Below are 14,465 nucleotides of genomic sequence, written 5' to 3'. Positions count from 1 at the left end.
CAGACAATTATCTTTTGATTAAATTGAATTTGCGCTTACATTTCTGTTTGAGATGGCATTGTTAGTCCTTTCCTAAAAGAAATTGATGTGCTGGGTACTGGGTGTTGCTGTTCACTGGAGCTGTGCTGTGAAGGAGGAGGGGAAATGAAGGTGTGAAATACAAGTCTTTCTCTAAGGGAGCCAGGGAGTAGATATTAAATATATCTTTAACTGAAGACAATCAATAAATTATAACAAAGGGTAAAAAATTTTAATCTATAAATTGGGGTTCTGGTTTAATATTTCATTCTTAAGTGACAAAAATGATTCACTGAGCCATATTTTTCAGGGCTGGTGAAATAGAAGTAGCCAAGGGTTGCATATCTGTTCATTACAGCCTGTAGCTTTATTATCCAGGCTTCTCAAATTATCTTGTATGTCATATCTAGTTGTTAGCATTGCTTGTTTGTATTTTCATTTGCTGCATTTAAAAATCTTCTTGTAGAGCCAGGCTAGTTCTACCTTAGAAAAAGAAAACACCCCTCTGCTTAAAAGAAATGGTACTTCCTGCTTTCATAAACAGTCATGTGCATAGTTTAGCAAGGCCTGATGCCTCTGGAGCTTTTTCCCTTTATAGCACCATTGAATCCCGGTCCTAACCAGAAGTACTGCGAATCTTGTGGCCTCATTTTGAACAAAAGGGATCAGAGAAGAAAAATCTCTTGATATAAGGCTTGAAAGCAAGGGCAGGCAATCTTGGTTGTGAATATTTTCTGATTTTTCCAGAAATCAAGCAGAAGATTGAGCTGCTGATGTCAGTTAACTCTGAGAAGTCGTCCTCTTCAGAAAGGTACAGCTACATCTCTTGCATGAACAATTAATGGTGTAGCATTGCTAAGAAACAAACCAGGACATGTTTTTTTCCTGTCAAGTTTGCTGTATAATGTACTGTACTGCATGCTGTACATTGTGCTGTATTGAGGATGTGTGTTTGGGCAGGCTGTTCTGCTTTTACAAAGGGTAATTGATTTTTTTTTCAAAAATAGTGAAGTCTCATCAGCTGCAGCATGCACACCATAACACAGCAGACCGCTGGTTCATGTGTGACAGCTGTTGAAGGCTTTAAAAAATAATTTACTTAGCCAAAAAACAAAAATGCTTTCTTTAAGGAAATGCTAGTATTGGATTTTCCTCCTATATTTTGACGTTGCTACACAAAATTATTGCCATCATTTGGAAGATTTAGGTTAAAAATACTTGACTTTTGGTTGTAATAAATATTTTCTTATGTGGAAAGGGAGTGCCATTTGTAAATAGCTTAGGAATTGCAAACCGACAGATTAGTCACATTCAGAAAGAGAGATATGATGCTTCTTCAAGTCTGTGCTAGGAAATGGAACAGTCACTGCATGCAGTAATGGTTCATGCCTGCAGGTAAGGACAAAATGACTCAAGTAATTTTAAAGCAATTATTTTATCTGTCAATCAAATGATTATACATGTAAGGAGATATTTCCTTAAAATGGCTGGTTTACTTAATAAATAGAATTAAGATATTTTTTAAACCTCAAGTCAGAAATGAGGCTATGTATAGTTGCCTATTTTGCTATGTAAATATTGTGTTCACTTCTGTTTACCAAAATTCTGTATACTACATAATGTTTTAAATTGGGGTCATTGGGTGTACAGTTGATGATTACCTTTCTCTTGATTACCTAATAGTTTATACCTAATGTTGATAATTTTGTATTTAAGGTGTGTTGATTTATCTTTTCCGTTAGTTTTCAGGTTATCTTTTTTTGTTCATAGATTTAATATTTAGGAAAACATTATGAAGAAACGATTTGGTAGGTAAGGAATGACATAGGAAGACACTAGAAAGAAAATATATGAAGAACCTAACATGGTAAAATGGATTTAATTAAAGTACACTCGTGTATGGAGGACATGATCTGATGGCAAAATGATGACATTAAATCGATTTATTAGTATAATTAGGTGAAAGGCTCCTGGCTGTAATTCAGGGCATTATAAATATGGAAGATGTTACTGTTTTCTTTAGAGATTGGAAACAGAAAAATTTAGGTTTATTTTTATGTAGCTTCTAACTTCTGGTTTGTGGTTAGCCATCTGTTTTAAAGTATTCTGTTTGCTGAGATGAAAAACAGTCTTCAGCCTTGTGAATGTTTTGCCAGTAAAATGGTGGTGGTGGGGAGGGGAGAGGGTGGTGTAAATAGTGAATGGTCTGGGTGCTAACTGTAATCTTAGAGTTTTGTTACTAGGAAGAGCATTCTTAATGGGAGGACAGTCATAATTACGTTGTCTTTTTGAGTAAATGAATTCTCTGTTGATAAATTGAGAGTTGAACAGAATGGATGAATATTATTGAGAAACAAATTAGGAATGAGTGAGGTTTTTATGGTTGAAATACTTTCTCATAAGGACCGATTTTAAAATATTTTGATTACATTTGTTGTTAATTTTTTGCCTAAGCTCCTGTGGTTAAATTGGGTAGAAAGGGAGGATGTATGTGGCCATGATGTTCAAGTTTAGAAATCAGCTGCTCTGCGTCTTACAACTTTATCCACAGTTTTACCAGAGCTTGCTTGCTTTGCTATTCTTGGGGGTGCTTCCGTATGTATCTGCCAGTTGTGATATGCTGACTTAGTGGGTGATACAGGTAGTTTATGGGTGAGCCAACACCGAGCAAACATAGAAATTGTTTCACTAATGTGAATATATTAAAAATAGAAGTTATTCTTTTTTCCCTCTTTTTTAAAGTCATACAATGATGAATAGTCAGATCTTTTTAATTTGTTTGGAAGAACTTGACAACAAGAATCTGAAGTTAAAAATAAAATTATGGTCTAGTAATACCATATCCTGCCCAAGAATTTAAGAGCTTACAGTATCATGTAGCATTACCATCATAGTCTTCAATTCCTTGTTCACCAGTTAACTTAAATTTTAAAAGTCTTTATTTTTATTTTTAAAATTAGTTGTTTGAGGCATGGCCTGAATATTAAAGATATTTGGAATTTATATATGGTCAGTATTCTCATGTGTTTATTGGTCGGAAGGATGAAGGAACCCAGTCTTCTTTCTTTAAAGAGGAGAGAAGCTACTTGTTTGTAAGAAACCAGGTTATCATTTGCCACAATTGATTTTGCTCACTGTGTGCAGTATAGAATGATATTTTGATATTTCAGGGAACCGAGCGGAGAAACAACACTTTTACCAACAGTGATATGATGTTCCTAATAATTTTTCCATCTCATAGTTTTAACCCGCCTAATGGCAATTGCTAGTCTTGTGACAGCTAGTACTAGTTGGATTAATTTTTCTCAATTTTGTAAAATGGGAAAAGGGAAAAAAATAAGCCTCATTTATTTTTGTAGGCTCTTAAGGATCTTTCATTGAAAAATACAAATGTGATTTGAAGTAACATAACGGAATTTTGAAGGTTTTTTGGAGGCCTGAATTAGAAAATGTTATCTTAACAGATCTCAACACTACCTTGAAATATAAAATTATATTTTTACTTTTAACAGAATAGTGTAGGTCTATTGAATGTCATTTTGTAGGTGAGGCATGGAGTACTTCTGTTCAGAATGGCTGACTCATAGGACAGAAACCAGTGGAGTGACCAAAAAGTATTAGTTTTTATTTTTTTTACATATATTTTGGAGAGAGAGAAAAATGTCCACTTACCCGTTTAAAAAATTAACTACAGAAAAAATTATTCAATGAATTTAAAAAATTCTGAGGGGCGGCCGGTTAGCTCAGTTGGTTAGAGCGTAAGCTCGTAACACCGGGGTTGCTGATTCGATCCCCGGATAGGCCACTGTGAGCTGCGCCCTCACTACTAGATTGAAACAACTACTTGACTTGGAGCTGGGGGGTCCTGGGAAAAAAACACACTTAAAAAAACAATAAAAATAATAATAATAAAAAGATACCTGATTTGTATGTTATTGCCAGTTAAGAGAAAGAATGTTGCAAGAGAGTACACTTGTTACAGATTTTAGGAATAAATCTTACTACGAGTATTTTCTTTTTGATTGAGTGCTGGTTTAATGAAGGAATGTAGTCATTTTAAATATGGTAGGGAGAGAGCCACACACTATTACTACCTTATCTACCCAGTATAAATGTAAAAAAATAAGGTGTGTATATTTATTTGATGCAAAAAATAGATTTTCAAGTTTTTGTTTCTTGCGTTTTCCAAGCTAGAACACTCTTGGGGTTTGGAAATTTATGGGGTAGAGTAGGTAAGGAGTAAGAGAAATAGTAATAACTAATAGCTTGGAAAAAGGAAATAATCATTTATTAAACATTTTTAGATACTAGTTCTAATTGAGGGGGTGGAGAGAGAGAACACACACACACACACACACACACACACAAACTCACTATGGCTGTTGGCAGGACTCAGACAAATCATCCCAGAAAGCTCCTGAGTGAACAGAAAGCATTTTGCTGCTTTAAAATTATTGACAAACTGTATTGCTTCTTTAGTGAACTCATGAACAAAATTGAACAACTCTTAATCAAAAGAAGAGCTGAGCCCAGAGTGCTCAGAGCCAGGATTCTCAATCCATCCAGGCTGACTCCAGGGAGGGACTAAGCAGTCTGTGAAGGAAGAGCCTGAGAAGCTGAGAATCTGCATTCATACTAAGCATTGCGCACATCTGCTGTTGTTAAATGTAACGGATGTGTTGTAATTAATAAAGCTTACAGTCAAAAGTGAACGATCTATGCCTACTACCGTGTTTCCCCGAAAATAAGACCTAGCCGGACCATCAGCTCTAATGCGTCTTTTGGAGCAAAAATTAACATAAGACCCAGTCTTATGTTAGATAAGACCCAATCTTATATTGTAGTAAAATAGGACTGGGTCTTATATTAATTTTTATATTAATATAATTAATGTAATTAATTATATTAATTTTTGCTTCAAAGGATGCATTAGAGCTGATGGTCCGGCTAGGTCTTATTTTCGGAAAAACACGGTAGGTTTGCATTTTCTCAGGGAACAGATAGCTAAAAGGATCATTTTTTGTTGTGTTTGTTTTTGACATTTTTTGTTGTTAAAAAGGGGTCCTTATACTGGAATAAATAAGTACTAGCTGGTTAATTAGCATCCCACATAGCCAGCACATACTTGAATGGATAAATTCCTAGCTACCTTTTTCAGGAGAAGAGAGAAAGGAAGAGGGGGAAAGTACAAAAATATTTATGCTGTGGCCTGTATTCTGACAATGTTGTGTCAACAGGATGGGTGCAAAGTAATAGGTTGTATGTTGTCCCTTCCCTAGTATAAGGGCATTTGCAACACACAGAGATCCTGTGCTATTCTTGTGTGTGTGTGTGAATTCCTTTTCTTATTTTGGAGCCTCTTTAAGTGAAGAGAAAAAGGACATATGATAATGATGCGTGGTTGTAGAAAGCAGAAAGAGAAGCCTGGAAGAATAAGGAGAAATGAAGGGAGAAATGAAAAAATAAGGATGGGAGCAGATGAAGAGAGAAGGAAGTAAAGGCTATTCAGTGGGAAAGGATCCGGGGCCAACATGTCTTTTATGTACTTATGTTGGATATGCTTTCCTCTGTGTGTCTCTGTGGGGAACTAAGAGTAGTCATGGGAGGAGAGCCAGATTCATAGAAGACTCTCTCTTCATTGTACCCCAACCCCCCATTCCAACTCAGGGAGTAGTAGGAAGGACAGTTCCCGATAACTGTGTTTCTGTTTTACAGCCCCCACTCTGCCACTTTTTCCTGTTTCTCTATTTGCGGGAGAGATGTATTTGAGGTGTATGTATTTTTTCCTGAGTGGTGAGATGAGATGACAGTGGTTGATTGCGTTGTCTACCCTCAACTCAATCCTTAGGCTTTTTTTGTTTTTATTTAATTTTTAGTAATATATTTTTAAAAGATTTTATCGGGGAAGGGGAACAGGACTTTATTGGGGAACACTGTGTACTTCCAGGACTTTTTTTTCAAGTCAAGTTGTTGTCCTTTCAATCTTAGTTGTGGAGGGCGCAGCTCAGCTCCAGGTCCAGTTGCTGTTGCTAGTTGCAGGGGGTCGAACCGGCAACCTTGTGGTTGAGAGCCCGCACTCCAACCAACTGAGCCATCTGGGAGGCAGCTCAGCTCAAGGTGCCGTATTCAATCTTAGTTGCAGGGAACGGAGCCCACCATCCCTTGCGGGACTTGAGTTGAACCAGTAACCTTGTGATTGAGAGCCCACTGGCCCATGTGGGAATTGAACCGGCAGCCTTCGGAGTTAGGAGCATGGAGCTCCAACCCCCTGAGCCACCTTTAGTAATGTTTTTATTGAAGATATATATGGGAAAGTGTACAGATCATATAGATCATTATGAAATGCAGTTTATTGATTTTTTTTTAATTTAAATTTTGCAGTTTTATCTTAAGAAATCTCTGTTAAGCCCAAGGCTACTAAGGTTTTCTGCTACGTTTACTTATAGAAGTTTTTGACTCTTCATATTTAAGTCTGATTCATTTGGGGTTTTAGTACTAAGGTAAAGATGGAAATTATTTCCACATACGGCCGTTGTGTTGTGGAAATAATACATATTATTATTATTGGAAATACTATATATATCTATCTATCTATCTGTTTTTGAACATTATATGTAAATAGAAACCCTTATGCTCTGTTGGTCTGTCTTCTCCCAAGGTTACCTATGTGAGTAGTTGTAATTGATTCAGTCTTATTGCTGTAGATTATTCACCATATGAATATGCCTCATTTTATTTATCCATTGTGCTATTGATAAGCATGTGGGATGTTTGCAGTTTGTGGCTATTAGAAATAGTGCTGCTGTGAGCATTTGTGAACATATCTTTTGATGAATGGACCTGTGAATGTATCTCTGTTGTATATATTCCTAGGAGTGCAATTGCTGAGCCTTAGTGGACATTGCAAGTTTTCCAAAGTGAATGTGCCAATCTGCACTCCCTGCAGCTATGCTCCTGGTCCTTGCCAACTTGCTACTGTATGTTCTTTTTCCCTTCCCTTCCCTCCTTTTTCTTTTTCTTTCTTTGTCTCTTTTAGCATTCTGGTGGGTGTGACAGTGTGACCCAAAGTTGGAACATTTTTGTGGAGGCTTAGAAGCAGACAGGGGACTGTTCTTGAGTACTGTACTTTTCATGAAGGAGATCAGAATTGGAAGTTTAGACCAATCAGGACTCGCAGGGTATAGCCATCTGAGGCGCTACTCTTCTGCTGACTTGATTCTAATTTCTTAACTGGGTCCTGGAGGCCACTGGTGTTTACAGTGGTTTTCTGACTTGGTTTTAATAGCAAAAGTATATCTGTAGTTAAATCATATTGTAAGCCTGTCATGTGAAATGCGTGAAGAAAAGCTGGGGCTGGGAGCCAGAGAAGTCATCAGAGCCTCAGTTCTGAGAACCCTTCCAGGAGCTCCAGTTTTTCTTACTTGAAAACCCTGGAGGTAGGTAGGTAGGTAGATAGGTAGGCCATCTTAGGTCTGACCAAGAAACCATGTCATTTTTGATATGTTCCAAGTGTTAAATTTTATATTGTCCGTAGTCTAAAATTTTTATATCATTTACCTAAATAAAAGTGTAGTGTTATCTTTTAATTTCTGTTAAAAAAACAACTGGACAGTTATCTGAGCTTCCTTCCTATCGATCATTAGTCTAGGTGCAGTAGTTTCTAAATTATTTTATTACCAATTTAATCTTTGATTCTGTTTCCTGATTCCTCTTTGGAGGGTTGTCACAGTACAGCCAGAGCAAACCTTTCAGAACACAGATCTGATGAGGCAGGTCACTCTGGTTTAAAAGCCCTTCAGGCAGCCGTCTTCCCACTGTTGTTGGCATAAAGGTAAACTCCATGTTTGTGCCATTGAACACCCGAGCTCTGCAGCCCAGTCTCAGACTCCTCTGACTTGGGTCCTGTCGGTCCTGCCAAGCCGTTTTGCTGCTGCCATCCCTCTCCTCACGAGGAAGCCCTGCCTAGGTAACGTTACACCCCTTAGGAGCCCTTACAGAAACATGTACCTCTCCTCTGTGGCCTTTGTCATGCGCTATTTGACAATGGGGAGTATCAGTGACATTTCGTCTACTTACAGGTTTACTTACTATCAGTCCCAACTTGCGATCTTAAATATAGACATGCTTTTATCACAAAATAATTTTATTTTATATCATCATTTGTAGCTTATAAAAAGTCTTTGTGGGAAGACTGTTTTGGTGTGGAGGGTCATCTATTTCTATGATATTGGCATAGATTAATTATAGCCATATATAGTCATAATAGTCCATTATATATATATATAAAGTCGTACATAGTCAATTATAGCCATAAGCTAATTTAACTTGTTATAAAGTGTAAAGGTTGCAAATCTTAAGTTTTTCAGTAACCATAGAAAAGTAGTTTATCATTACATATATTTTTACATTTGTTTAATGTAAAATTGAAATTAAAATAAATTTGAACACTTTCCCTCTGTGTGGCAGGCTAGCAATATCTTAACAAACATTTATTTCCCAAATGTCAGTATTTTGTGTATCACTTTGGTGCTTTTCTGTTATGATTGCACTCCACCCTCTGCTGTTATTTACTTAATATTATGCTTAGTTGTTTATTTTTAATTGTAAAATACACATAACACAAACTTTCATAATGCCTTTTAAAAGTTAATTTTCTTTAAAATGAATCTTTGTATCCCCACTCAAACTGAAAAACCAGTATCATTTGCCTTTAAAACCAATTACTATTAAATCCCGTCTAGATTCAGTTGTCTGATAAAGGCTTCAGGCTTGAGCCTAAGCTCCTCTGTTTATGAGGGAAATTAAATTGGCAGGTCTCATAAGGGGGCTTAAAAATGCTTAGCACCAAAGAAGACTTGTTCTTTAATATGCTCAGATTGAAAGAACCTTGGGAAAGAAGTAACTTTCTTAGTATATGATTCATTGTAATTCAATACCAAGGCCCAAGTATCACCTGAGGTCATTTTACATACCAGTAGTACACTTCCTCTTCATTTTGGGAACTGCCCCCCCTTCTCCTAAATGGTAAGTTAGGGATGTTTGGAACAAATGTGAGCGGCTATTATAAGAATAACAATGGCAATAATAAAAAAAATAGCTACTTTAAAAATCATTGCAGATTTCCTTTATAGCAGAATTCTTTATTTGCCAGTAACTGGAAGAAGTTACGACTAATTATAGTATAGATTATATTTGTCATCCATCGTCTGTCCATCCATCTACCATTTATCAGCAATTGTTATGTGCTAGCCACTCACTGATTCGGAAATCAGGGCAAAGCAAAGGCAGCACAAAAGCCAGGATGTTTAAAGAGGCTTGGTGGGTGACTTCGCCCTGGTACTCCTTGGGCAGTTTCTTGGGCATGGGAGCTCTGAGGCACTGTCACGGAGAGACTGTAGTGGGAGGCCCTCGGCACTCCTTGAAAGAATTACACATAACCAATAATTGCATTTTTGGGAGACTTTCCTAAAGATAGCAATGTGGTGAAGGGGTTCAAGTTGTCTACCAAAGGCCATTGGAAATGCGTGGTGAGGGCCACGTGGGGACTCCAGCAAACTGGAGAGCACAACTCCACCTGAACAGGTGGTCGCTGATCGCTCTTGCTGAATACTGCAACGTCGAAACACAGGCCACGTTCTGCCAGCTTGCGTGATTTTTAGAAGTTGAAAGTAAGTTTTTCATGTTAGATTTGTATCTCTGATTTTAAGCGATGGCACAAGTTAAACCAGTACAAAAAGTTGTACCAGCCTTTAAAAAAGAGTATCTGCTATCCAAATTTAGCTCATGGTAAACATTTTTCTTCCGTGCCTGTAGTACATTGATTCACAGTTTGTGAGCCACAGACCTGTGCAGACTTACTGTAAAGGAATTTCAAATCCTGAGTACTAAGCTATAGCTTGAAGGCATACAAGTCAAACTGTCGTCATGCTAACGAGTGTGTCTCTGGGTTTTTCTGATATTTCAAATATGCAAAAACACTGGTGATGACTGCTCTAATAAGCACATACTAAGACACCAAAATTTAATAAGATAGGAACTCTTTGGAGTAAGAAGGGCCCTCAAAGACACTCATTTCTCAAACTGGGAAGTTGTTATTTTCATTTGTTTATTACATGAATATTTATTAAGTACACTAGGTACCCACTATGGTGGAACTTAAACTTTAATAAATAATCTGGAAATTACAGAGGTAGAATGGTGTTCTGTTTGTACAATTGCCACTTCATCCTTTTTCTCCTTTCCTCTTTCCTTCTTTTTCCATCTTTCTTTTCCCCTTTCACCCACACACCTCTCCACAAGAAGGATTTTGAAGCTAGTTAGAAGAATATCTGTAATGCAGGTCAGAGCACGTTATTACGGACAACAGCCAGACGCGCACTCAGGCATACGGTGCAGTTACTAAAGGTGACGAAGAAGTTTGGCTTTAGGTTTCCTGGCAGACTAAAGAAAAAAAGCAACATTGCTCTTTATTATCTATTACAAGAAAATATACAGGTTTCTGTGGGAAAACCAAACCGTTTTTTCTAACTTAATTATGATTATTTAATGTAACTGTTTTCACATATCTCAGAAGATACGTTAATTCATTTTATAAAATTCACATCAAAAGAACACAAAAACTCCCATACTTTTATCATTAAAGGTCAGTCTTCGTTTGTAAATTTTTTTTTTTAGTTTAAGTAGATTTATAAAAATGAAGCAGATATATTTTAACAATAACACCATTACCAACAAGAAAACCCAGTATCATACTGACATTATTTTGGAATTGGCTTTTACACTTAACATATGCAGATTTTCTTATTAAATTAATCTTGTATAGTAGTAGCAGCATTTAAAAAAATGCTATCAGTTCCCCCTTCCCCATCATCTGGCCTCCCCTCCATCTTCTGAACCCCCTCCCCCTCCCTTTCAAGCCCTCGTTTCTCAGTCTAGTTGTGTGGGACACAGCTCCCTGGCCCATGCTGGTATTAGGAGCCTTGCGCTCCCTTGGGCTGAGGCCCGTTGGTCAGCCGCTCACAGCAGCTCTCACCAGCCCATGGCCACTCAGGCTGTCTACTGACTCCTCCTGGCATCCCACAGCAGCCCAGCTACAGAGAGAGCTGTTGTCACACTCTTAGCTGTAGAGCACGCAGCTCACTGGCCCATGTGGGAATCGAACCTGTGGCTTTGGTGTTAGGAGCAGGGCGCTCCAACTACCTGAGCCACTGGGCCAGCCCAGTGCTACCAGCCCAGTGTTATCTGTTTTAAAGGCTGCATAGGACTGAGTCCATGCTGTGGATGGATGCACTATGGCACATTTATTGAGTTTTGGTCTTAGAAATGGAATCACTTGCAAAGCCAACATATAAGGCTCTTGATAAGGAGTGTTAAATTACCTCCAGAAAGGTGCAGCTTTACACTCTCACTGGCAGTATATAAAGGACCTTTTAGCTTACACCCTAAGTTGTGATTGTCAAAATAGTCTCTGAGTAGTGTAAAGGTGACATTGAACGGTATGCCCGATGATGTTGACTTAGCAGTCCTGTTCCTTGGTTCTTCTCTCCAGTAAAGCCAGAAGTTATTGTGGTGCCTTCATGGTTTCATCCGGCACGCGTAAGTGAAAATGAAGTCCGTACAGTCAACTTGCACAGGATACAAGACACAGATTCTTGTTTTCAGTCAAGTGTTTATGAATCACCTAAGGTGTACTAAGTGTCTATGCCAGTGGATCTTAATTTTTTAAGGGATTTCAAGAAATTGTGTGATCCAAACTGCTCATTCCAGACAGATGACAAAATACTCAACACAGATGGTTGGTTTCCTTTTTTATTAAAGATGTACAAGAATTAACATTCTCCAACCTTCCTTTTTAAAGTAGCGCCTTCAGTAAGTATTTACTGACTTTATTGCAAAATCTAATCACCTTTGTAGTTAAGATCTTCCTTTTGGAAGAATGCATTTTTCTTACTGGATTTTGAATTTTTTGTGCGCGCGCGCGCGCGTGTGTGTGTGTGTGTGTGTGTGTGTGTGTGTGTGTGTAGTGTTAGGGGGGGGAGGAGTGTGCCTTGTGCTGCAGAAGGACTAGAATCTAGAGTCCAAATCCTCAGGTTAGCATTGCAGGCTGAGGACACTTCATTTGAGAAGACAAAGTGAAATCACATAAGGCTGGAAAGAGGTGGAGGAAAGGATGGAAAATAGCTGAGAGAGAGATGTTGTGCCTGCCTGGCAAGGACAGTGCTCAGTGGTAAGGGTTTTGAACTTTATGCCGATGTTTACCAAGAGCCACTGAAAGGGAGATGTCCGCCCATGTTTAGAACAGGCACAGGCTCCTATGGGCATAAATAAGGTTGATTAAGAACGTCTAAAGAAATGTATTTTCCCCTCTAGAATGGAAGGTTGGATGGTAAGCTGTAGACTTGGTGGCAAAATGTTCTTTTGCTTTGGAAATAGGTTGAATGAAATGAGTGACGGGGCTGATGAGTTATTCCTTGACGCTGTATTAAACATTGAAGTGGACTACCAAGAGAGACTATGAAATATGTTTCTCTCTTTATAAAGGGGGTAGTCCCTTATTTGTTTGGATGGGTAGAGATGCTCCTTTTTAAACACAGGTGGTTAGCCTATTGAACCTTAAGTATTTTTTCTGTGGTATATATGCTTAATCATGACAAGATTCCTGCTTTATAGTTAATATTGTGAAATGTTTGTCTTAACGTTTTCTGTCAACAATTTGTGACAGAACTCTTTGATCGTTGGATATGTAAAGTATCACTTCTATAAGTTGTTTAAAGTGTTCCAGGCCAGTGCTGTACAATAGACTTTGTACAGTGATGGAAAGATCTATAATATAGACATGGCTTATTGAGCTTTTGAAATGTGGTTACATGACTGAGGAACCTAATTTCAAATTTAATTTAATTTTAATAAAAAATTTAAAGACCATTGAATTCTATATTTTCAGACCAGAATGCTAGTGAACTGTTATTTTAACCTTTTTTATTTTAGAAAAGAATATTGTTTTCTTTATTATTATTTGTCTTTGCTAAGCTCCACCCTACCCCATTTTCTCATCATTTTTCTTTTCCTATCCTGACAATATTATACTGTATGATTAAAATAGTTTATTTCCTTTATGTTAACTCAGATAAGTAATTTAAAGGGAATTGTATTCTGTTGTTATTTGTCCTTTGGTAAAGTTGTTTTCTTAGGAGATACTTAGTTCCCCCACTTTTAAAGAGGAGTATTGCTTAATTATTTGCCATCTCACCACTTAACTGAATTTTAAACCTTTTTAATGTTCTACTAACTTAACAATCTATTAATTGTAAAAGCAATTTTCTAAATCTTTGGTTTTAAAAGGAAAGATAAAATATTATAGACAGATTTCTACATCTGTGTTATGTCTGATAAAAGAAATAAAAATAAGTAGATGGATTATAATTTATGGTATTCAACACACACATGTACTGTACATGCACGTACACACAGATTATTCTCACTTTCTCATTCTGTTTTAGCTTTAAAATAAAATCCAAAATGCTGACTTGAAAATCAGTTCTTGTCTCCTTCACCAGCCTTTCCCCACCCCTACAGTTAACTCTAATGGTTATCATTGTACTCTTTGGATCCAGAGTGAAAAAGGACCTCCTGTTCTTGGGGCCAGGAGGAGTCTACAGGAGGAGCCCGTTTAATGCAGGGCTGAAGGAGGTCTACAGTTATGTTGAATGTTATGATATTTATTTTATTGAAAAGGAAGTTAAACACGGAATTGTGAAAGAAAAATGTTTGTTGTTCTGCTCAATCTTTTCCATTTTCTTAAGAGATTAAAAATTGCCTGCCTTCATTCGTACTAGGTATTTCAGTTATAATTTGACAGTCTGTGTTTGAATAAACAAAAGACTTCTTTAGAGGAATCCTTGACTGCCTATGAGATAATAACCCCCTTGGTCTGTTACATATGATTTTTCTCCGCAGTTTAGGACTGTCATTTTTTTCTGGGCCTTTGTAATTGGAGCAAGAGAGTGTATTGATTTATTGCTGTGGTGATATCTTGGTACATGTCCACTTCATGTAGATGCAGATATTTATTTCAGAGTAAACAGATTCAAGAGGTTGTGTGTGGATGTCATTAGTTGTGTAATGCCTGCTTCATCCTTCCTTCCAGCCCCTTCACTGCCATGTACCTCTGAGTAGCTTCTGCTGCTGTTGCTGCCCTTGGGTCGGCCATGTTTCCAGTGGCACCTTAGCTCTGCATAGCAGTCCACTGGGCTCCCGAAGGAAAACACAGTTGTTATCCCCTGCTTCTCTCAGAGTTGCTGGGAAATATTTAACAGCTAGTGACGAAAACTGAGCCGATTGTCATAGTAAAACTTACCTGCTGTTGACTCACCTGATTATTTAATGAAATCACAGATATTATGGAGAACATGAAAAAGGCCTCTGATTCTTATGACTAGATATTATGA

The 14,465-nt window shown here is 37.5% G+C and overlaps 1 protein-coding gene across 20 annotated transcripts in view; it reads left to right on the top strand.

Annotated features, from left to right (window-relative positions):
- SRPK2 (SRSF protein kinase 2) overlaps positions 1–14,465 on the top strand; it is a 214,460-nt gene that overhangs the window by 84,927 nt on the left and 115,068 nt on the right. For 9 of the 20 annotated variants that reach the window (XM_081079979.1, XM_081079975.1, XM_081079974.1 and 6 more), the window contains one exon: positions 766–829. The exons of the other annotated variants lie outside the window; for them this stretch is intronic. In XM_081079979.1, coding sequence (XP_080936105.1) covers positions 792–829 — 38 coding nt within the window. In that variant the 5' untranslated portion in view covers positions 766–791. Of the gene's footprint in view, positions 1–765; positions 830–14,465 lie in introns of those variants that run through there. 20 annotated transcript variants of the gene reach the window in all.

This window comes from Rhinolophus hipposideros (genome assembly GCF_964194185.1).
Source record: "Rhinolophus hipposideros genome assembly, chromosome: 18".
NCBI lineage: Eukaryota > Metazoa > Chordata > Mammalia > Chiroptera > Rhinolophidae > Rhinolophus > Rhinolophus hipposideros.
The sequence above is the reverse complement of the archived record's forward strand: the minus strand, read 5'-3'. Positions and strand labels throughout refer to the sequence as shown.